This window comes from Neodiprion pinetum, chromosome 4 (genome assembly GCF_021155775.2).
Source record: "Neodiprion pinetum isolate iyNeoPine1 chromosome 4, iyNeoPine1.2, whole genome shotgun sequence".
NCBI lineage: Eukaryota > Metazoa > Arthropoda > Insecta > Hymenoptera > Diprionidae > Neodiprion > Neodiprion pinetum.
In genome coordinates this window covers 15,161,306-15,186,946 of record NC_060235.2, presented here as the reverse complement: position 1 = coordinate 15,186,946, position 25,641 = coordinate 15,161,306, and the positions used below count along the sequence as shown (strand labels likewise).

At 40.1% G+C, this 25,641-nt stretch overlaps 1 protein-coding gene across 1 annotated transcript in view; it reads right to left on the bottom strand.

Moving 5' to 3' along the window:
- Positions 1-25,641, bottom strand: part of LOC124217273 (uncharacterized) — a 111,066-nt gene that overhangs the window by 24,941 nt on the left and 60,484 nt on the right. Inside the window, exons 6-7 of the mRNA XM_069135392.1 lie at positions 13,617-13,777; positions 13,127-13,521 (exon numbers count right to left, since the gene is read on the bottom strand). Coding sequence (XP_068991493.1) covers positions 13,127-13,521; positions 13,617-13,777 — 556 coding nt within the window. The remainder of the gene's footprint in view (positions 1-13,126; positions 13,522-13,616; positions 13,778-25,641) is intronic.

The window sequence follows — 25,641 nt, the reverse complement described above, 5'->3', positions numbered from 1 at the left end:
GCCCTTGGAGTGAGAAATTCTGGATCAGCTAGGTTCAACCCCTTCAGAGGAGGCCAGGTGAGTTTACTGTGTACCTCACTAGTTGGCAGGACAGTTGTTAGTGTCTTGAGAACATGAGCTGAGATTTTTACTGGGAGTGGTCTATGCCTGGAATGAAGAGCAAGAGTGACAATGCCTCTTGTCTGAGATGTCCTTTTTCCATAGAGGTCAAGTGTTGAGTGCCCCTTTTCAAGGTTCAGCTGTTTGGCGAGACCCTCTGAGATAAATGAGATTTCTGAGCCAGGATCGATGAGTAGTCGAACCTGGTATGATGAGGTCGTCGAGAAGACTGTTGCTGTTGCAGTTGCCAGCAAGGTGAGATGACTACATGTTGTAGATGAGCACGCCGAAGAGTGATCGTGATTATTGACGATCGTCCCTAAACATCACGCTGGTAAAAGTTTGGCTGTTTCAGAGGTTGATGCAGCTTCAGAATCCTGAGTGGTCTGAGAGCGTTCAGTTGAGGGACCGAAGATGGTTGAGAGGTCTGAGTGCCGCTGCACGTCTTGCAGTGCCTGGAGTTGTTGCACTTTCGTGCATTGTGCCTACCAAGGTAGTTGCAGCACAGGCTCCTCTCCTTAACGAGCCTCACCCGTGCATCTAATGAGCAGTCTCGAAACTTCAAAGACATCACAATGAAGTGATCCTGTTCACAGCAATCACATGGATAGGATGCTTGCTGGTGGGTGGACTGAGACGTCTGCTGAGTCGACTGCGGTTTGTTAGAAGCCTGATATGAGCTGGCTTTTTTGGGAATAGCTCCCTTAGCAGTATTCGATTGAGCAGGAGTTGAGTCCTGCTCGATGTGCTCTAACGTACGGGCACGAGCCATGAGAAACTCGGTGAGCTGGCTGAGAGAAGGGAATTCTTCGGAAGAGGCTAGGGACGTTTCCCAATTCTCACGAGTATCTCGACCGAGCAGTCCACCCATGCGGGTTACCATGAGACAATCATTGCTACCTTCAGTTGTGAGCGTTCTGAGAGCCTGAGTTGTCTCGTTGATAATATTCACCATCTTGGTGAGTGAGATGGCCTGACGTTTTAGCATCGGCTTAAGGTTAAGCAATCTATCCAGGTGAGATTTGATGATCAGCCGCTTGTTCTCAAATCTACCATTGAGCAGCTCCCACGCCTATGTGTATGACGACGAGTCCGGGGTGAGATTGACGATGAGTTCTGACGCATCACCTTGCACCGCCGTCTTCAGATACTAAAATCTTTCAAGATCACTGAGATGTCAGCGATTGCCGATGACAGACATAAACATCGCCTTGAAATCTGGCCATTTCCTCATATCCCCACTGAAGGTCGGCACCATTAGTTCGGGTAGACGTGAGCGGGTACGAGATCCTGGTTCGACTGAAGCGGTTGATTGAGCAAGCAATGTGAGCGGTTCTTGGAGACGTTCAAGCAGGCGCTTGTTCTTGAGCACCAGCTTGGATTCGTCGAGGCTGACCTTGGCAAAGTATGAGTGGTCTAGGTGAGCGGGAGGCCAATGAGAGACTAGCCATGAGTGTTCGGTGCGGAAGACCTGATGGATTTCGTCCAGTTGGTCGAGCATCATGGTGACATCGGTGAGCGCAATATCGTCGGAAGGTTCTGTCATTTGAGTGAGCATATCCTCCATCGACTCAATTAGCTCATTCTGAGAATTGACTCGCAGAAACAATTCAATGCTGAGCACCGACATTGACTTGCTTCGAGTTCTTCGGCCTGAACCTTGAAGATGGTCTGCGGTCGTGAGGAGGTCAACTGTCGGTGTTATCAGTGGCACCGGCAATGTTGTTAAGGAGTCTGTTGATCCTTTGGCGGTCGACTTGTCATCGCGCATGAGAGGCATTGTTGATGCACACGTGAGGGCGAACAAGTCACAAAAGTAAACACTACAACAAGGTGAAAAGGTGAAGAATCAAAGATGAGCAGACAACTGCGTGAGAGCGAGAGAAATAGCACTATACGCGAACCGCAAGGGATGGAGAAGGTCAGAGTTAATCCGCGCACTACACGAGAGCGAGCGAGATAGGCTTAATCCTGGCTATGAGCGAGAGCGAGAGAGTCAGAGTTAATAGCACAATGATTAATATTTAAGAGATTACAAATGTTCTATCCGGCTCGAAGGACCAAAATGTTGAGAAATGAGTGATCAGAAGAACTTAGAATATTTAAAAAAAAGTTAGGTTTCATTTAATATACAATTTGATCAGTGTGCTATTTGAGATATAAGAATGTCTGGATCATATTAATCACTTGAGAAGCCAATGGTGATTGTATTAATCACTTGAGAAGCCAATTGTGATTGTATTAATCAGTTGAGAAGTCGGATATGATTTATGACACGATAATTCTTTTTTTGAGATGGTACAGTCAAGCTTTACGTGCGAGCACAATGAGATGAAAAGTAATACTGATTGACAGCTAGAAGAGCCGGTAACTAGGCGCGTTCTCAGAGGTAGTGAATAGTTTTGGCTAGTCCACGTTGAGCGATAGCTGCTTCTTGAGAGATGCCTTTGAGAATACCTATTCTCAAACACGCTACATGAACGTCATTATGCTAGAATAATACAATAAAATGGTTATTCTAATAACAAAGGCATAAAATTACGTAAAAAATATAATTGTTCAAAAAATAATTAATTTAATACACACATGCAAATTTTATACGACGTAATCATTCTGATTCTTCTTCACTACTACTGATATGTCGACAAATTAAGGGGTGGAAACCATCATAAAAGTAAGTGAAGTACAAAGGCTTACGACACCACGAACATAAGATGAGCGCAATACCACCACAACCACATTTAACCTTGCGAATCTGACCAGGAAAGCAAACTTCGTTTACATTTTGAAAAACTGTTCTGTTTGGCGTTAATTTGGCTGCAAACCACGCATACTCTAACATATCTGAAAATATTGGCCCGGACATTTGATGGTAGATTAAATAATTTATTTTGACAGCATCGTCTCTGCTATTTATTCAGCGGTGTTGTTGAAATAGACAAGTACTATTTTGCAGTCGTTTGATAAAATTTTTTACTTGTCTATAGAAATGAACGTCACACGGTTGGCAATAAGGTGTACAATCTGCTGGAATAATTTTTAATTTGCAGATTGGATCGTTGTCCTCGTTGATGAAGGTCGAGTCAAAGTGGAAGAATCAGTTTGGCTTCCCCACGAATCAATTAAAAGGAAATCCGCCTGCCTCACGCACGGTTTAAAAACTTTTCCAGAAATTCATTAAACACTTTCGAAGTTAATTTCCCCGATGTCAATGCAGTGACGGTAACGTTCTTATAAATGCTTGTCAGTTCGTTGATATGTGTTTGAATTCGTGGCCCAAATTTACCAGTTTGTTCTTGTAAACAAATGAAGACATGTGGAAGCAATTCACCAGAAGCTGTCATACAATATTGCGCGGTGTATGAATGGCTTACTTTATTCGAGTCTCCCAAATATACATGAACCATTTTATCTCCCATGTGTGACAGCGTTCGATTTACACCAACACGGTACTCACAGCCAGTTTGATCTGTGTTAATCACAAAATCTAGATCGTAGTTTAGAATCACTTTCGACACTTTCTATTGGAAAAGTTTTACAGATTCCATGAGAGCCTCTGGTGATTTCATTCCTGTTTGACTGCAGCTAATTCTCATTGTTGAAGCGTTCGTGTGGTAACAGGCTTCATACTTTTTCTCGCTTTAACAAATCGATTGTAAGTCCACTTGTCAATCATATTCCATTTGTCAAAAGATGTTTGTAATGTTTGTAGGAAACAGGTAAGAGAGTTAACACAGTGTTTACGTAGCGAAAGCTTTATTTCGACTCTGATACCGGCGTACAATCTTGGAGCTTATCCACACTTCACGAGTGTAAGGTGGGAATACGTACAGAGACACTCGTTGCTCGCACGCCTATTCTACAATGTTCCTCCGTTTTTTATTTCTGGTTCCCAAATTTTCAGTATGCCTTTGTGTTTTAACGCTCTTCCCCCACGATTCTTTAGGATCTCCAACGACCACTTCGAGTGTTTCCTCGCCATATTGATAATTTTTATTTTCGATTCCAACGGACCTGTGTCATGCCACGAGGTCGTTTTTGGGACGGACAATATTCACTATGCGCAGACTCTGAAGATGATGTCGATGAAGATTTTATTAGTGAATAATCGGGGGATATAGCTATTGTTTGGCTTCCGTCGGAAATTCCCATCTTCTCATTTTATAAAAATAATTCTTCCGTTTTTATCAAGTCCGCATCTTCTATGGTCGTTATCATTTGTTCGACCATCTTTTCGACGAAAGCGGTTGATTTCGTCGATGGATTTTCACTTCCGGCATCGAAAACGATATTCCTCTGACGCAAAGTTTGAACACATTCATACATAGCATCGGTGACGTCTTTTTTTGAATGAATGAATTCGTAATTAACGATTTCACTCTCCGAAAGGGATGGATTCCGGGCTCCCGACGTACTTGAACGGTCTTCTTTAATTGCACCAACAATATTTTCACAGTGAATAAGTCGCTTCGTCGAGAATTGTAGCGAAACTGATGGTGTAGAACACAGATACAGGTTCTATATAGCACTATATGGATTACCTGACCGAAAACTGGTCTTTACCTGTGACGGAACAATGAAAAATATCCCTCCGGCCAAACCTTGTAAAGACACAAATACCTGGAATATTGCATACGCTGGTCCACCTGCAGGATTTTCTATAACACATAAATACCTGGAGTATGTACTCTGATTTTTTTATGAAATAACGAAAAGTACCTATAAACACTGACTTGCGCATGCAAAGTCTTATAAGAGATTGAAAAAATATATGAAAAATGAATTGGAAAAAAAAAAAAAATTGAGAAAAAAACGTACGTCGACGCAAGCCGTGAACCTTCAGCGTTCTAGTTCGTCGTCTTACCGTGTCAGCTGCGCAAGCTCTTGGTTTACACGTCCACGCTTAACGCTCACGTGCGAGCCGAAACGGCCCCCACTCTGCTAAAAACTCTGAAATTTTCAAATCGCGGTATCTCAGCAACCAAGGCCAATTCGATCAAAAATAAAAAACGACGTTAATTTAGAGGCTTTAAATTTTCACCACGGGAAGCGAGAACCCAATCCGCGTCATCGGAGGTACCTAATCCCCTTGTAAGCTCGCTAATAGGTTACCCTTCATGTTCACAGTCTTTATTGCAATAGCTTAGTTCGGTTTGCTAGATGTTGCAATCGGAGAAATTGGTATACGAGAAAAACTACGAGATGTGTACAAATGATCTTGGACATGTAAGTCTTGATGAACAAAACCAATTATTGCTGTCAATTTTTCAACCTGTAGCTTGGGCCCTCCTCAGGACATTGTTTATTGTATCATCTACACAAAACACATGAATTTATGAGCGTACTCGTGTGGGTCAGATAGTAACACTGGCAATGCTTGGCAGTGAAAATCCCTGTTCTAGATCTGAAGATGTGTTATTAACAATTCATCGACTATCGAAACTGATTGGTTCCGAAAACCCACTTCATCACAAAAGTACCTTAATTCCAATTTGCACCATCTTTGACCTTACAAAATCTGAACTATAATGAATTTGGTCCACAGAGGAATAAAGTTGACAAATGATTGTTATCATGATAAGGATTTGAAGATTATACGAAACGTGTTGTTGAAGAATAGTTATGCAGCTAATCTATTACATAAGACCATTACATCTAGATGTGCGAAAAGATTATATTTTGACAACAACAATTCTTTGTATTCTGCCTGCAACAATAATTTGCTAAGTTTTATCTCAATACCATATGTTTCTGTATTGTTTGAGTCACCAAATCGGAATTTTCAGAAGTACGATGTACAATGTCTAATCAAAAATTTGACCTACTTGCGACTACTTTTTAATTCTGGAAAAGTCGTCTTCTGGCTATAAGGATAAACGAACATAAAAACAACATCAGAGAGCCTGATAACCATATACGGCTTTATCAAAACATCCTGTTCAATTTCAACATAGAATTGACTATGACAGTGTGAAAAATTTGCATGAAGAGCTACGGTATTGTAACCGCTCAATCCTAGAAATATGCAATATTGTTAGTCACACGGACTCGTTCAATCTGAGACAGGAAATAAAAGAAATAAATAACACCTATATTGATCCAATTATTGATGCGAATCTCTAGGATAAGTTACCGATTGTATGAATAAGTTACTTGTTGTGCTAGTTTCGTCTCTGTATTCTTTTTCCTCCTGTGTCTTCCTATCCATCGTTTTCTTCCGCCCGGAACATCGTAGTGAACGCATATTTTAATTCTGTGGATTGAATCTCGAAATAAACATTTCCCAACTTGATAGAGAGCTGGCAGGGAAGAAGGATGGGAGTAGCAAAATTACCTCGAAAATGGTTTTGACCAGTTCAATAAAACTCCGTGTTATTTCTAAGCTTTGACTTTTTGTAAATGCGGGTGGGGCATATTCTCAGATGGCTACTTTATTGATACTGTACAGTTTGTAGATGCATAATTTTCTTATGTTTATTCTTTTTTTCTAGTTAATGTTTCAAATGTGAGACGTGTCCATGGTCCTTCGTGTATAATTCAATGTTGAATTTATATAGTTATAAGTTACCATAATGTCATGCAAAAAAATTGAATCTTCACGAGGCGATGTTAAAATTTGTGCAAGGTCAGTAACGTTCTTTTATGGTTACTATCTGACCCACATGAGTATGTTTGTAAATTTATCTGGTTAGTGTAGATGATATAATAAATTATGTCCTAAGAAGGAGTTAAACCACAGGTTAAAGAGTCACCAAAAAAAATCGGTTTTCTTCATATTTGTCTTTGATTTATTTTGTGTTGGTTTTATAGGACGACTTTATCGATTTGATAGATAGATACTTATTGCTATAATCTATTTTGTAAGTAGCGAACCGTTTTGCGTAAAATTTTCACCAACGTGTTCCTGATGTCTATAAGACAAACAGAGGCTATGTGAGTCATGTAAAATGCATGCTCGTCAATATCCGTTCGTTTGGATAAAAGAGTAATAGTAATGCTATAAATACATACATTCTGAAGACGCATTGTACAGTTTCAAAGGTGGATTCTGATCGATTCAAGCCCACCGGTATCGTTTGTGACCATACGTTCAACCTGCTTAGCAGACCATCTCTTCAACTTGCTTAGTACACGCAAAGGGTCTTGAATAGGGGATAGTACACATCGGGGAATGTACATTTTCAAACTCGCAACTACCATAAACACATACTATGCGCGTGGGTTGGGGTAATTGGTTGTATACAGATCTATATTCAGACGTAATTAGTAAACTGATTAGTTAATATAACTATTGAAACTCCAAGGTACACGAATAGACCCGAGACGTATACCCAACTCGAGCGCCGGCTTGACCGCACTACACCTACCTGCGTGCTCTCGCTAGAGCTGCCGTGGTGGGGGTAAATGAGCGGGTCCACGTCACTTCACTTCAAAAAAAAGAAAAAAAACCGTCAAGTCACGGATCTTTGCACCATTCAAAATATCCGTAGTACTATGTGAAAAAAATACCATTTCAAGGGTTTTGAAATTTTCAAAAATGGCGGAGTTAGAGCTATCTGAATATTTGTAAACCACTGTTGCACGGCTATGTTTGAGAATTCATATCTCCGAAACTAGTCATTGGAACGGACTGATACTGTAATCATTCTGTTGGTAAAAGAATACGTTTCGATACAAAAAATTTTATTTCGTAACAAAAAATTTCTTTCAATTTTTTTTACCGTTTTCTTTATTTCCCTGCCGTTTCCGCGGGACTAACAACAATTCATGGAGATAATTTTTTTCAAATACCTGTATCCTTTCACTTCAAACCAAATGAAAATCTATGAAGAAAATACCTGGGCCGAAGAAAAAAAAAGAAACGTTTCGTCGCGAGTCACTGCGCGCGCTGATCCACGTCGGCGTTACTTCCGCGAGCTCGCTGAATTGCGTATAGTGGAGTTAAATTTCATTTGATGCTTTTCTACTCACCCAAGCTATCCATTCTACGAAAGTAGTTGTTCAACCACCTTAGCCCTTCCGTATCCGTCTACTGGTCATCTTTTCTCGGAGTTATAAATACCTGTTCTGAGAATTCGGAGCCACCAAATGCACGAAATCTAATCCTTTTACCTGTATTGGGATTTAATCCCTCAATCTACGAGGTTGTTTTGGAAAGGGAAATTATCAAACGATAATTGTTTATGAAAGAATGTAAATTCAAAAATTGGTGATTTCGAAAAATTAACAACGGAGCCAGGAATCGAACCTGGCGTCTAGAGATGCTTGACCGGAGCCTTAGCCTCCACTAGACCACCTAGATAATTGTTTATGACAGGAAGGATTATAGGTTTCGAAGAATTTGTTGTTTCGTACGGCCCAAGCGGACCGGAACAGTCCTTTGTGCGTGACCCACGTGTGAAAATTAGGTTCTTTTTTGTGCTGCACACACGCAGTGCAACAATTGCACCAAGTTGCCTACGCCTGCTCAAGGGCATATTGTGTCACGGACAAAGGACCAAATTGACCTCGATCGACTGTTCCGGTCCACTTGGGTCGTACGAAAGAATAAATTCTTTGAAACTTATAGTCCTTCCTGTCATAAATGCTGATGGTTTGATAAATTCCCTTTTCAAGACAACCTCGTAGATTGAGGGATTAAATCCCGATACAAGTAAAAGGATTAGATTTTGTGCACTTGGTGGCTCCGAATTCTCAGAACAGTATTTATAACTCCGAGAAAGGATGACCAGTAGACGGATACAGAAGGGCTAAGGTGGTTGAATAACTATTTTCGTAGAATGGATAGCCTGGGTAAGTAGAAGAGCATCAAATGAAACTTATTTCCACTATACGCAACACAGCGAGCTCGCGAGAGTAGCGCCGACGTGCATCAGCTCGCGCGGTGACACACAACGAAACATTTCTTTTTTTTCCTCCGGCCCAGGTTTTTCTCTATTAAACAGGTGCCACAGTGGGGGATGCAAATAATTAGATAGCCACGTAGGTCACTATTGTACAATCGTATTATTTATTGACATCATAAAAGAAAATATTTGATAGAACGATGTGCGTCGTACAAAGCAGCGGTGAGAACTGGACGCCGGACACGAGCAGTGAAAAACGATATGTATATAATCGAAGAAGCACGCGAGAGGGAAGCACGTTACGCTCGTTATACCGTGAATCCCACGCGGCGCGAGCTATGAATTTTAACTGCGTTCGCCAATATTCTCCATAAATTTTTTTTTTTAAGGTTGAAGGGAAATGATACAGGTATCTGAAAAAAATTATATCCATGAATTGTTGTTAGTCTCGCGGAAATGGCAGCGAAATCAAAAAAAATAAAAATAAAAAAAAACGTAAAAAAATTGAAAGAAATATTTTTTTTTAAATGAAATTTTTTGTATGGAAGCGTATTCTTATACCCACAGAATGATTGCAAGATAAGTCTGCTCCGATGAACAGTTTCGGAGATATGAATTTTCAAACATAGCGGTGCAACAGTGGTTTACAAATATTCACATAGCTGTAACTCCGCCATTTTTGAAAAAATTTCAAAATCCTTGAAATGGTGTTTTTTTTTTACATAGTACTACGGATATTTTGATTAGCACAAAGATCCGTGACTTGACAGTTTTTTTTTTATTTTCTAGCCAAGTGAGGTGCACCCGCTCATACGTGGAAATAATACGCACGATCTGTACTTTACATTTAGCCAACTCACTTTGAATTGTGCGGTGTGAGGAAGGCGATCGAGAGGTCAAGTTGATGCGCGAAGCGTTCGAGGAGAAGCCCATGTAGTCCAGATGTTAGGGAGTAAAGAAGACTTGCCCTACAAAAGATGGGGTAGGATGGATTTAGATATATGTTATTTAGTGCCGGGTGCTGATGAAAAATCCAAGATTTTGACTTGGTTTGGTGGCGTACGCCATTTTGGATTAAAGTCTCAAAAAATTCTTTTTTGAAAATTATTCCTGAATTCTTCATTCTACGGTAAAAATGTGCAATAGATATTTGGATAAGACTAAATTCCGTACAACTTTTGTATAAACACTTTTTTCGTAAATGTGATGTGTAACGAGCTAATTAGAAGAAAACAATTTTTCGTACCTTTTATCCAACATGGCAGACCGCGCCGACACGCTTCCCTAAAGTCAAAATCATCGATTTTTCATCGGCGCCCACAACTAGGTAACATATTTCAAAATCATTTCTCCCCCGATTTTTGTAGGACAACAACCCGTATTGACTGGAGTAGATAGTTTTTGTCCAAGTTAGTATCGGGTTTTTAAATTTAAAAAATCATGTTTTAACTGTATTTCGCATACTATGAGCTGAAAAAAAAAATCCGATCGCCCATTTTCCGCGGAACACAATCCTATCATTATTTTTCCGATATTTGAACATAGAACGCAGAAAATTAGAGTTACCGGAAAAATTGAAAAATCAAACAACTGCAAATCGTGAACTTCAAATTGGCACAATTTTTCTGGAACGATTTTTTTAAACATGTACTTTCAGCCCGCCATACATTATTTTTCCAAAATTTACCGTGAATAGATGTTGGACAATATTTTGGAAGAATGTTCACTCTACTGCTACTGGAACTATTCACACATCAGACTTACAAAAAAATTTTGGTGCAAAAAATTTAGAGAACTCAGTTTTCTTCAAATTTGTGTCAAAAACTTCTATTATCGTAAGGTTAACTGTTGAGGAATCATTTCGAAAAAACAGATTTTTTGTAACTTTAATCCAAGATGGTAGATTGGGCACGTACCTCCCCTCCCCCCCCCCTTCGCCATTCAGGTCGGAAACTTGCATTTATTTTTCATCGATACCCGGAAATAACATATATCAAAATCACTACTACCCCACCTTTTGGGGGCAAATACTCCTATTGACGGGACTACTGGTTGGAGATACTTTTTTCTCGTGTTTCAGTACAAATGTAGATAGATGTCTAATTGATGATTCTGTGGAGCTCTTGATTAACAAAGTAGCCCATAGCTAAGCAAATCCCCACGCAGTGTTCTAATCGCAAGATCTCAACGTGACCGTGTACCTAGCACCGAGTATTATCGAGGAGCGAAATCTTTCCTTACTGAAACGATTCCAGGTTCTTTTTTTTTTTTGCTGATAGATAACACCGCAATACGGCGAGATCCTAAACTCCAGATTTTATTTTAGTTTCTATCTTGTGTGACGTGGCGTTTTAGAACGGCCCATCACAAGGGCACGCAACTGTAAGAAACTCCCGGAAAACGTAACGGTTTCTACTGGGACTTGTTCAGTTTGTTGAAACCTGCATCGCTCAATTGCCTCATTGCGTTTAAGATTCGAGTATTCCTCCAATAATTTTACGATTTCCTTGATTTTATTTTTCAGTTGGTTGTAATTTGCGTACTAACTTGTAGGCATCCACATTTGCGTTTCGTAGTAGCATGGCAGCCTGTTTTGCAGACGGCACATCGTTTGCTGTAAAATAGATTCCAAGTCTTGCAACGTATATATTCTAATCGTCATTGTGAATTCGGAATTTGCTGTCATTGAATATTTTATATTTTGGCGCGGTTATAATTCGCTATCAACTGAACACAGAACTACGCACATACTTTTGTTAGTAACATGGCAATGTGTTTTGCAGACAGCACATTGTTTGCTGCGAAATGAAGTTCTAATTTTTCAATGTATAAATTATCCCAATTGTCTTTGTGAATTCGAAATTCGGTTTTTTCGCTGGGGTCCATTTTAAATCTTTTATTTTCACCTGGTCGGTTTCCACTGTCTTTTCTCACTATGCTGCTTCCATGAACCGTATTTTTGAATTGCTATTTTTTCACTTCTGTCACTGTTTTTACTAGCTTAAAAGATTTCCACTTCCCTTGTTTTACTGTTACCTGCTGGCTTTTGTATGTATGCTATAGAAAGCTTTCTCAATTCTCTGATGGATATTAATTCGAGTGCCATACATCATCTTTACGTATTGTATCATAATTTGAATGAGATCTGGTTTTCTCAGAGAATAAACCTACGAATACCTGGTTAATAGGAAACTTCTCCCTTTTTGTCTAAGTTGAAGCTAGAGGACAGATGAAAATTTTAATACAGTCCACTCAAGCCTGTCAAAAATTTTACAGCAGACAACCATATTTTGATCCGAAATTTTTCCAACCGACCCTATACAAGATTGTTAGAAAGGTAGGCTCACTGAAAATATGGCATTATTTTCCAATAAAATCACTGAACGTTGCTGTAAAATGCACATGTATGACAAAATATAATCCTGCGGAGGACCAGAAAGAATGACTCTCAGGTAGGTTCCAGATCACGATTAGAGATAGCATACTGATCAGAATAAAACGCAAAACCCTTACAGTATTTCGGATGAAACAAAGTGAAACGGAATTTATCATCCGAACCATAGCCGAAGTTTCAAGAAAAATGATTTCAACCAACGCGACTCCTCGTAACTAATAGCTGTTTAAGTTTTGCATTTTTTATAGGTTGAGTAATTGTCGTATGACCTGTATAACAAAATATATAAAGATTTTATTTGATGATGTTATGTTTCATGAGCTGGGAACGCATAAGAGGGGGAAGTTCTTGAAAAGCTGGTGTGTTTGTAATCAATTTTCCGTCCAAAAACATCTCAAGAACCAATGAACAGATTTTAATTATTTCGGTAGCAATTACGTGGCTCTTCCGAGCTCAAATCCGATTAGACTAGAAGCAAAATTGGCCGCGCTTTTCTTAGATGATTTGCACGAACACACATTTTTTCAAACGACAAGCTTAAAAGCGTATGGACATTTCTAATGATAATTCATCTGTTGGTTCATCTCATTCAAACTTAGGAGTGATTAGATTTCGAATAAATTCAGATGAGCCATGTCAAGATTTGGAAAAATCTTAAAATCTGCTTCCGAATATTTTATTTTTCCTAACAACTAAAAAGCAAGAAGTTCTGGTATTTCCAAAAGTAAAAGTTTTCTAGACGATTTGTTCCAAATTAAGATTTTTTTTTTATGTCCATCTATTTTACCTCTTGCATGCGCTTGCCGTACGAGTTCTGCAAAATCTTCGAGGTTTCCAAAAATCGGATCGATGTCTGTGAAATTCGTAATGTCGTAACCTCCGTCGATCTGCGGTGACGTAGCTATCGAGTTTAGCCAGATCGCTGTAATTCCTGTTTCTCGCAAGTGATCGAGCCGAGAAATAATACCTTGCAGATCACCCACGCCATCATCATTACTGTCTTGGAATGATTTAGGGTAGATTTGATAGATGGATGCGGTTGTGAACCAATCATCAAGAATTACTGCTTCAGTATCCGTAATTGGCGTTGTTGTTTCAGGTTCTGTTACATCGGCTACTTTATTACACAGAACAACCGCAGCGCTTGCCGTCAATACGACCGAGTTAACATTGATTGTCGTTCTAGATCCGAAAAGTATTTATAGATTAGAAAATACCACTATGCTTAACAATAGCAGTAAATTTATAGAATTTTAGATGTTGGTTGATGACTTTACCCTGTTTCCACCAAAGAGTTTGCACTCGCAAGGCATATAGTAACATTTTCAGTCGGGAAATTTGTCAATGCAGTTAGATTTACATTGGCAAAATGGACTCCAAAATTAGCTAATATGGCATAGCTTTCATACCCTTCCAACTCTCGAACGATTGCCAGCACCTGCGTAGTCAAAATAACAATATAAGTGCAAGTGAGTGCATGAATCCCAGAGGGATAATAATACTAAAGAATATTTTAACGTTGCTCTGAAACTCAAATAAAACTCATTTACGAAGAAGCACCACACCGGGTATTAGTGTTGGACATAATTGATCACTTTCAGTAATTAATTAAATTCAAATTACAAATTACAATTCTAATTAGTGCTTGAACTTTTTATAATTACAAATTGTAAATTCAATCGGTAATGGAAATTTTATTGATTACAAATTACGAATGTAATTAGTGATTATAACTTTTTTGTTTTCAACTTACAATTGTAATTAGTACGGAAAATTTTTCTAATTACAAAATACGAATGTAATTGGTATCGGAAAATTTTCTTATAACAATACAGAAATATAATTGGTATCATAAATTTTTCCAATTACAAATTATAAGTGTCATAATTGTCGAAAATTTTTCTAATTACAATTGTAATTAGGACGTCAGATTTTCTGATTACAAATAACAAGTATGATTGATAACATTTTTCCAGCCAAGTACATTTCGGAAATGCAAGTAAAAATATTTTCCGAGCTAATTACATTGTTGAAATGTAATTGAAAACATTTTTCGCGATAAATGCATTTCGGAAAGATAATTAGAATCATTTTTCGAGCTGATTAAAAGGATTTAGAAAATCATGATGACCTTGATGTCTTGTATATCCAAATTTTAATAAAAGAGTAATTTCGAACATATCTGGGTATATCCCATTATGTATAAGTGCTATGATGCTTAATATGGCAGAGCATGTGTGAATTAGTTCATACTCTACTGTTCATGTGATACCGAACCTATAAATCAACTTGATGAAAACTTACCTACGCTTATTAATACATACATACTTTGACAGAGTAGGCCCCTCCGTCATGCGATATTAGATAAAACTCACACCGTATGTAATCTGAATACCTCGTACACACTCATATGTACCGATACTAATTTGAAATCACCCATACAATCCAGATAAACCACTATATAATTGAATCACTCGTACATACCGAGATATACCTGGATATACTAGAAAATACCTATATAAGTCTGGATTTACCGATATTCAATCGATATCACCCAATCTTACTCAAATATGTCTATTGTAACGTGACATTTCTCGACCTAGTCGAGTAGCAGTCCGAGAAGGTGTTTCGGCAGAGGCCTGAGTAGCTCAGTGGTCGGAACAATCGCCCGGAAAGCAAATGGCTTCGGGCCACAAATCCCAGTCCAGTCCAAGCCGTGAAACATTTTTTCTGGACCCACCGGAAATGAACGTCACAAGATGGCACCCATTGTGGGGTCTTGAGAAAAAATCCGCTGAAAATTTAAGATGACGAATTGCGGCCTCGCGGAAATATCCGCCGGGATATTTTAGTTCAATATTGATAACAGCGAACAGTCGCAGATTATCGTCTACAGCGGCTGGAGAAGAGGAGAGAGTGAAGAGACACGCCTGAGTCCAGCGTTGTGTACAGCTTTTACGAATAAGCGACACTGAGGTATCTCGCTTACCTCGTGTATAGAAAATAAATACAAAGGGTGGCGATTAATATTGAATTAAAATCACGACTTACGCTACGGAGCAACCAATAAACTGGGTGTCAAATGAATACACCGATTATATTTGCGTACTATATCTACGATTTCGCTAATTTAACTTCGCTGCTTTTTGAATTTTGATTCTAGAATTTGTGTTTCAATTGATTCCTTGCTATGATTTTGTATAATGACCTTGTTCGCAGATTGGTAGCTGACTTTTTTTTATTGTTGCAGGTGCAACAATTATGTTTTTTCAGCCCGAGACCTTTATTTTCAATCTTTGTTTTCGAATTTTTGTGAATTTTTGTCTCACTTTACCATAATTTATGCACATGGTTCTTTCGAACGGAGATGCACTATTTATGCCTTGAATTTTTCATACCATCTTGTTCTTTTGCTTTTGCTCCGACTATCGTTTATACGTAACACTCTTTCTCGTTTGACTTTGGTGGGTTTTTTCGACTACGGGTTTGAAGCACTCCAACCAAGAGCGGGCAAACTACCACCAACGTTTGGTAATGGCCGACATGGGATAGAGCGGACGATGAGGAAACAAGGACTGTGCAAAAGGCCGTCTATAACCGAGTAGCGGACAAACGGTGGCTGTCTCCTGCAGTAGTAGAAACATCTTCCCGTTAATGTAACGACTAATTGGGAAAGGAATAGAGTACAGTAGTAGCGCAATTTGAAGATATCGAAATTAGTGGCAGAAACAAAAAAGGTGATTCCACAAAAGGGAGACGAATGGCAGAGAGTACAGTCAGTGATAGCTACGGACTTTTGATTTCCAGTAGATTGCGAGGGTCTGAGTACGAAGATCTGCCGAGAGCCATCCGGGCTACGGTGACCCTAGATTAGATCCTCAGAATACCATGCGGTTCACTTAGAATAATTCGCAGCTAGCACCAGAGAACTGGAGGGAGTACCTACCAACAATCGAATGCTGGGACTGTTGGGAGAGGGGCCATTCCTGTACTGCCTACCGGGAGAGTATGCAGAGACAAACTGAGAAGCTCCCGCCCAGACCACCTACGGCAACCTAAGCCTAGCAAGCACCTTTAGAAGGAGATCTGACGCCAGTAGAAGCCCCAGTCCCACAAGCTGCTCCAACGGCAATAGTGGAGGTAGTGGAAGCAGAAAAGGGAACCCTGCGGGAGTAAATTGAGCTACAAGTACGAGCGTTAAGGAGCTTCATATACTGGCAAGCTTCTATATGCGACATATACCGAGGGTGTCGCCTCCTAATATAAACAGAGTGTACAAAAATAACCAAACGGAGATTGAAGACTAAGTAAAATCTCATTGAATGTGGCATGTTCTTCTTTGCTTTCTTAATGGTCCCGGGAAAAGAGATATTGTATAGCGATTAAATTATTTTAGGTTCGTCAGCGAATCTGGACTCTTACACGGGAGAATTGCTATCTAGATTGGGGATGAGGAATTCTCCATCAATTTCGATTTTTCTTGTTTCAGCAAAGCGCAATTGCGTTTAAAATACTTTGAGCTATCGGTCACTTCACGGGGTTCAGCTCGCGGAATACAACGCTGGCGCTATAGCACCATTCCGTCTAGGCGGAGGAGGGTAGTTGTAACGTGGCATTCCGAATGCACGTTACCAGCAGCTCCCTGAACCTTAGTCGGAACAGAAAATTAGCATTTTTGCAAAAGCAATTACGTTAGATTACAAAAAGAGCCCCACAACGAGAATCACGCATTCGAAATTCCGTAAGGGACAAATTACGTGATTTCGAATAAGGTTTATCATAGGCTTCATGTGTCTTTTTGTTTTTTGAGGTTTGAAGGTGCCAAGCAGAATTCGTCGACGGTTTCAAAGGAATTAACTATTAGCACAATGGTGCTAAATTCTAAGGCAGGTCGATAAGGTTCTGGACACAACATAGATCCCAGCAGCGAGGGAGTCCAAAGCGGAAGAGAATCCAGCTGGTGACCGCTGAGCCTCAGGCCTCTTCCCGCCTTTTTTCTCTTACACTGCTCATTGCGAAATTTGGCGGTTCAACTAGCGCCAGGAGAGCACCTTAGCCCCCTAAAAGCAGGATCGCGGAGAACTTGCGCTAACGAGGCATTTTCGATATATCGATAAGCTCTGCATCAAAATGTTCTCTCAGGTGCGTATCAAATTGCACAATAGGCAAAATTGATTTTCAAATCGATTGTTGCGAATTCTTGTAACACGTGACGTCACTGAAGAGGTGACGCAGAGATAACGGTCAACGACTCTAAAGTGCCAGCAATGTTACACCAGATGAACGTGCCAGGTGAAGGTCAAGGTAGGTTAACCGTATCATTTAATTCCATAAATTTGATTGTGATCAGTACGCGCACGGTATATTACACTCTATCATTCTCCTCTCGCTAGTGCTCACGCGACTATCACCTACCAACTGATATTTTTTTTCTCTTTTCAGCGTGCGCTATGCCTTTTTCTGTCCCCACTACCAAAATAGATACACAGGGCTTCAGTAACTGCCTGCCACGGAGTGCGGAGGACCGCCGTTCATTACAATCAATGCCCCTACACCCTCGAGTTATGTGTTATGACGCGCGCGTACTGTACTGTTATCCGCCAGAGCGTGGGTCGATTCAGATCAGCCAACTTAAAAAACTACCATCTCCTTTGTCTGCTCATAATCGAATCTATTGAATCAATTAAGGCATGTCAACCTCCCCTTCGAATATCATATTTGTAATGAACTCACAAGTACTTGGTCAAAAATGAAGCCTTCAACAATTACAAGAAGGCCAGATAAATTTTAACTATATCACTTCAAAATTTTCAACAGAGATTCTTTTGAAACAGTTTTTGACCTAAGATCGTGACGCCGTTTGCTGCAAAAATAATGCAAAATCCACAAAGAATCGTATTCTTAAACTCTTTAACCACTTTAATAAAGCCGTTTGCGATCCAACTGTGAAATAATTATCTTCAAATCATTTGATTTGATGATGCATTGCTATGATAGTTTTGAGCACTTTCTCAAAATTACGTAATCTTAAAGCACATCTGTCAAAATTCAATTTCTGACTGTGCAAGCTACCTTCATTTCCTTACGAGGAGAACCTATCAACTGTAACCCACGGATTTGCACCATAAAAAAATAATGAAAAAAAAACATGTGTGCAGTTCACATGTGGTATAAGTGAAATCTTCAGAAATTAAACTGCGAGAGAATGAGGAGAATGCAGTATCAAGAGTGGAATAATTATTCGTTCCATCGATAGTCGTTTTATTTCGTTACATCGATAAACGTTTCATTTCGTTTCATCGAGTTTCAAATCACGCCCATGCTAAAGAAGTTTTCACCAACGGCGCTAAAGAAGTTATCACTTTCATAAACGAGCATATATTTCGGCTTAAGGTTGATTCTCACTATAGGCGCAGACCGTCATGTAACGACAACGGAACGTATTGGCACCGGCACGACAGTTTTACGCGTATATTCACAGTTCACACTGTACACTGTACCGCACGGACCGTCACGTGAAGGCAACGGAACGTCCCGGTGTCGGTACGATAGTTTTATGCGTATGTTGAAATTGCAGCTGCAATTATCGGTCAGTTAAGATTTTGCAGTCGTAATGAACTAATCATGGAGTACCTATGAACTAGCTCTCATAGCCTTAATTCTAGACGAAGACCAAACCAAGAAGTCAAAAGATTGTATTGAATCTCAAAACAACATTCTTTTACAATTTTTGTTAAAAACAATAAATAATTCATGTTGCCTGACTGGTTCAGGTGACATCATTTTCCTTCAATGTAGTATCGCTTTACCTCAGGTGGTTCATTACGTACACTTGGGGACAATGAGTCCGAGACGGCTAATTTCTTACACTAGACAATTATGTTCGTAACACAGTGAAATCTACAGCGCCAGAGTGGGTCAAACACAAAACAAATTCAATCGCAATGAACATGAAATAACACTTGACCATCGATTCTAACCTTGGAATACGGCGGGAATAATAACTTGTTGGATTGACACGTATTCTAAGGCTAGATTCGACGGTCATGGGTTATGTTACGTTTATTGAGATTGAGTTTGTTTCGCGCTCGGCTGACTGTGGCGCTGTAGGTTTCTTTGTGTTACCAACTTAACTGTCTAGTGTACAGAATTAGCCGTCTCAGATTCATTGTCCCCAAGTGTACAATGCCTTGCACGATTTTACATTTCGAATAAATTTTTCTCGATCCATTTTAGCTCCGTTTCGTCCGTCTTGTACCGTTTTCATGCTTAAACTGGTTGGCAAGCACCAACAGGTACCGTAGCAGACCGTTAAAACATTTTTTGCAGCAATGTCGATCGGACCCGGTCCGTGTCATTGACGGAGTGCGTGGGTCCTTGCTGGTTAGTGTGTACAGTAGTATTGAAACCCATGATACTAAGTTTTGTCGTGCCGGTACGTTCTGTTGCCGTTACCTGCCAGTCCGTGCCGTATTCGCTGTGAGCCGCCGCTTGGAGGGAAGCTGCGAAACGATCGCGCGCGGGGTGGCGAGTAGTGAGTTGAGCCAGCGTGTATTGTGGTAGCATTTTGTATGAGAAATAATAAACAGTATGTGGAATTACACTTATTGTGTTGTTAAGTGCGAAAATAACGGTAAAATTAGTGACTGTATATTTTAGAAGTTTCCAACTGCATCACATAAAATAGGTCAAAGGCAAAAATGGATTGCTGCCGTGAAAAGAAAAGTAAGTAACATAACCTTACTTTCGATGCCTTAGTTTTCTATATTTTTAAAACCAAGCCAACTATATCAATAGGTGAACTGTTATGCTATCTGCATGAAACACTATATAAATACATAAGTATTATTGTTTTTTTCAGTCCTGATGTTCAAAGTGGACTCCAAAAACTCATCACGTAATATGTAATACTCGTTTCATTGGCAAGAAAGAATCAGATGATCCTGCGAGTTCAAGCTACGCGCCAACTCTATTCCCTCCTGTTTATCATGCAAAGCAAGTAAACAAAAGAGCTGTTTTAAGCAGGTAAATATATGAAAAACAAAAAAATAATTATAAAATTGAATAATATATACATTTATATTCATATAATAACATATGTATCTTTAAGGTGCTTTTTCTTGGACTATTTTTTTTTTTTTGGTCCCATCGTGAAATTTTGTTGGAAATACAACAAAAAAAATTCCCTGAAAGATTGAGCCCTTAATATTAATATTAAGTGCTCGCCCAAGGCATGTAAAGATTTCCCGCTTAAAATACACGTAAACTTTAATCTTTTTCTTTAAAACATCTACAGTTCAGAGGCATTCCATGGTGTAGTCTAGGACGTCGGTAGGTTTTCTTCAGAATGAAATGCTCTACAAAAGTGCTCATGGCAGTGAAGTCGTAACTCACACCGGCGAAGTCGTACGGGCCACCGAAACCAAATTTCTTCATGAAATTCTTGTTTTTTGCCCGTATCTCGTAAATAACAAGAGCTACAAAAAAAAATATTTAACAAATTTGTAGTTAATTTAATTTCCTACAAAAAAGTTCCAGAAAACCAAATTGCTAACATCGATATTTATTGAGATATTGGGCTTTTAAGGTGAGGAAGTATGGAATTTTCATGAATTATTGAGTTAAATTGTCGAATTATTGATTGTCGAATATTTTTTTTTTTGTAGCTCTTGTCATTTACGAGATACGGGCAAAACAACAAGAATTTCATGAAAAAATTTGGTTTGGGTGGCCCGTACGACTTCGCCGGTGTGAGTTACGACTTCACCGCAATGAGCACTTTTGTAGAGCATTTCATTCCGAAGAAATCCTACTGATGTCCTAGACTATACCATAAAATGCCTCTGAACTGTAGATGTTTTAAAGAAAAAAATTAAAGTTTACATGTATTTTAAGCGGGAAATCTTTACATGCCTTGGGCGAGCACTTAATATTAATATTGAGGGCTCAATCTTTCAGGGAATTTTTTTTGTTGTATTTCCAACAAAATTTCACGATGGGACCGAAAAAAAAATAGTCCAAAAAAAAGCACCCTAATGCTGTATGGTATTAGGTTTCAAAATAATTAGAAATGACAAATGTGCAATAGCAAGTAGCTTAATTTTTGTGTTCACTGTTACAATATTACAATTCGAGAGGATCCGGTGCATTCCTCGGGGTCATACCTCTCATAAAAACATTCGACACATAAAAATTCTGTACACTACGAGCAATGCACGAAGGTACTTTTACCGAATTCACATTTCTCTTGAATAGTAATATTGTCACAATAAACAAAAAAATAAGCTACCTGCTATTATACATTTGTTATTTCAAATTATTTTTAAACTCAATACCCTGTAGCATAATTCGGAATAACGGACAATTGCTTTACAATGATGAATTGTGATATAAATATAGCGCCTTTATATTTGTCAATAAAGTAAGGAACATTCGTGAAGCATACTTTGACGAAGAATGGAGACAAAAAAAAAAAAAAAATTAGATGAGACCTGTGTTAGAATATCACCGCATATGAAAGCCCGCCAGGGGCGCTGCGTATTGGGTAACCAGTGAGCTGGACAAGTAGGCTGTACGTTATGAGCATGGGCATCTTACTGTACATCCGCAGTCTATGTTTAAAACGTGCTCGTCCGGTGAAAGCGTGGGTCGCGGCGTCGTTTTATTTTAACCTGTATCGTGTGAACTAATTCTTATTAAATAACAGTCTATCTGTATTATACCAATACCCACATTGCGTGACCTTATTTAAAAACTTAACAGGTTATGGGCCCAGACTTGACTTGGATGATTAAGAAGTTCTTTGTTGTGCGCGCGGGTTAAACGAAGGAAGGTGCCATGCAGGATGCCGGTACGCAGCATATCGAAAAACTCACGAAGGACAATTACGAAGTTTGCAAGATGCAGATGAAAAGCGTCTTAACGTATAACGAACTGTGGGGATATGTCAGGTACTATTGTGAAACCAACGGAAGAAGATGCAGCCGTGACATGGACGATGAAGGACGAAAAAGCACTCGCTCTAATCGTGCTCAGTGTGTCTAAAACGGAACTCGGACACATACGAAAATCAACGACGGCTAAAGCCGCGTGGGATGAATTGACAAAAGTCTATCAGTCAAGAGGGCCTGTGAGGCAGGCCGTGCTATACAGGCAACTGTATCAGTTGCGGAAAGATCCTACACAAACAATTTCGGCGTACGTGAACGCATTCCAAGCGAAAGCGGACCTTCTAGAAGACGCAGGAATTCAGATATCGACTGAGCTACTATCGATAATGCTGCTTAGCAATCTACCAGAGAAGTATGAAAAATTCTGCGTAGCTATTGAGTCGCGTGATGAAATTCCGCCGATCAACGTCATCAAAGGAAAACTGATGGAAGAAGAGGCTCGGAAGGCGACTAGCAAAGCAATCGACGATGGAAATGGATCAAGTGCATTGTATACGCGAAACTCAAAGAAAAACGTGTTTGTCAAGAAATATCTGGAAAATCAGACAAAAAAAAAAAAGTTCTCCGGAACGTGCGGCAAGTGCTCGCAGCAAGGTCATCGTGCCGGAGATTGCTGGTTGAAGGTAAAAACAAAAGAAAAGCCCATACAGGGTGACTAGTCTGAGAACTGCGAAGAAGAGGATGTCATGCGCGTGGAGTCAGTGCTAGCGTGTGCGACAGAACTGAACGAGTGGTGCCTTGATAGTGGTGCGACGTCGCACATGTGTAGAGACAAACAAGCGTTCGAGAGCTTGAGTAACGGACCTACAAGTGAAATCTGTATGCTCTGGACTTATGAAATAATCTCTTGTCATTGTCGGCGATAACTCAGCACGGTTATACGTTGAATTTCTGGAAATATGGTGCGGGAATAATCCGGAAAGACGGGTCAACTGGCCTAGATGCAGGCAAAAGAGGGCGCGTTCACGCGGTAACAAGTGAGTACGTGCAGACTGCTTTGATAACCGAAGCAAACCTTACAGCAAAGTTAAAGGGTCCGACGAAGATTCTATCGTTGGGTAATGCGAGGTACTTCGCGACGTGTGTCGATGAGAAAACAAGGTACATAGATATAGCGCTACTGAAGTCGCGCAGCGAAATATTCTCCGCGTTCAAGTTGTACAATGCTCCGGGTGGAAAGAGAAACAGGCGAGAAGATAATAAAGATTCGCTCGGACAACGCCAAGGAGTATGTTTCCAAAGAGTTCACGAAGTTTTTGGAAAACGAAGGCATCTCCAGACAACTCTCTGTCGAATATACACCACAACAAAACGCTGTGGTGGAGCGCGCCAACCGGGCAATAGTTGAAATAGCTCGGTGTATGCTTTTACAAGCGAAGTTACCAGGATCGCTATAGGGTGAAGCATGAACACAGCTGCCTTCCTAAGAAACAAACGCCCGACAAAGATTGCAGGTAACACGACCCCGGAAGAGTTGTGGACAGGTCAAAAGCCAAACGTGAAGTTCCTAAGAACGTTTGATGCACACGCTACAGTGTTGAAGAAAGGACCTGGTATGGCGAAATTCGATGCGAAAGGTGAAGATGCAGTACTCGTGGGATACTCAACTGAAGCAAAGGCTTACAGATTTTGGAAACAAGGTACGAAGACAGTAATCAGGAGCCGTGATGCAAGATTCATTGAAAATCTGCATTCAGAAGTCAAAGTAAATTCGGAATTTGTGGAGCTGCCGATACTCACGCAGGACGAGGGCACGAAAGATCATCAGAATGTGGAAGGTTCGAACATGGAGTCAGAAGAAGGAAAAGACGATTTCAGTACGAGCGAAGAACGGGGCCCTCCGGTGAACGAAGTAAGCAGCAGAGGAAGAGGCAGACCGAAGACACTACGAACAGGAAAAACAGGAAGACCGAAAAAGCAATATTAAGAAGCAAATATTGCTGAAAACACACTTGAAGGTGATCCAGCAACGGTGGAAGAAGCTTTGTCTAGACTGGATAAAAATCACTGTTTGCAAGCCATGGAAGAGAAGACTAAATCACTGATGGAGTGTGGGACCTAGGACCTAGTTGACAGACCTGTGAAAAATAGAGTGATATCCCGTAGATGGGTTTTTCACATAAAACGGCGTCAAAATGGTGAAACAGACAAATATAAAGCAAGGTTAGTAGCAAGGGTCTGCGAACAACGCCGCGGTGTCGATTACGAAGAGGTATATGCGCCAATCACAAGGATGGAAACCATCAGAACTCTGTTCTCTCCTTGTGCAGAAGAAAAGCTTCACCTACAGCAAATGGACGTCGTAACGGTGTACGTGCAGGGTGAATTAACGATAGAGATTTTTATGGAACAGCCGGAGATGTTCGTCATTGAAGAAGAAAGTGGAAATGTGTGCAAATTATACAGACCTTTGTACCGACTCAAACAGGCGCGAGTGGCATCGTAAGTGACGCGAAGAATTAAACGAGTTGGACTGGTACAGACAGGTGTAGAGCCATGTGTGTTTGTGGGAGAAGTCATGGACACTACTTTGGTAATTGTGGTGTACGTGGATGATTTATTGATTGCATCGAAATCATTAGACGCGTTAAATAAAACTAAGCAGGGAATGAGTGGGGTGTTTAAAATGAAAGAATTGGGACCTGTTAGTGAAATACTCGGAGTAAACGTCGAACGTAAAAGTACGACAGGATCAATAAAAATTTCACAAAAAAGATACGCGAGGGAAATAATTGAAAAATTTCTGATGTCATCAAGCAATCCAGTATCCTCGTCCATGGACGTGAGCCTGAAGGTGTCTAAGAATTTGGAGCCATCGACAACAGAAGAAATGGGGAACATGAGGAACATACCCTATCAAGAGCTGATCGGGAGTTTAATATATCTGGCGAATGCTACAAGACCAGATTTGGCCGACGCTGCAAGTGTTCTGTGCCGATTTAACAATAACCCGGGCGAACAACATTGGAAATCAGCAAAACACGTTCTCCGATACCTGAAGAAGACAACGAATCACTTGATTTCATACTAGAAGACAGGGAACCAACTACACGCGTATGTGGATTCGGACTAGGCAGGCGACGTAGACACTAGAAGATCGTGCTCAGGAAATGTGGTAATGCTGGCGGGCAGTCCGGTAAGTTGGGCATCTACGAAACAGATGTCAGTAGCACTCTCGACCATGGAAGCGGAGTATATGGCCATGTCAGACGTTGCTAAAGAAGTCATATACACAAGAAGACTTTTGGTGCATATGAATTTTGGAAAATATGCAAACGGACCAACCAAAGTGTATTGTGATAACCAAAGCGCACTATCACTGAGCCAAGAGAGCAAATTCCATAAACGAAGC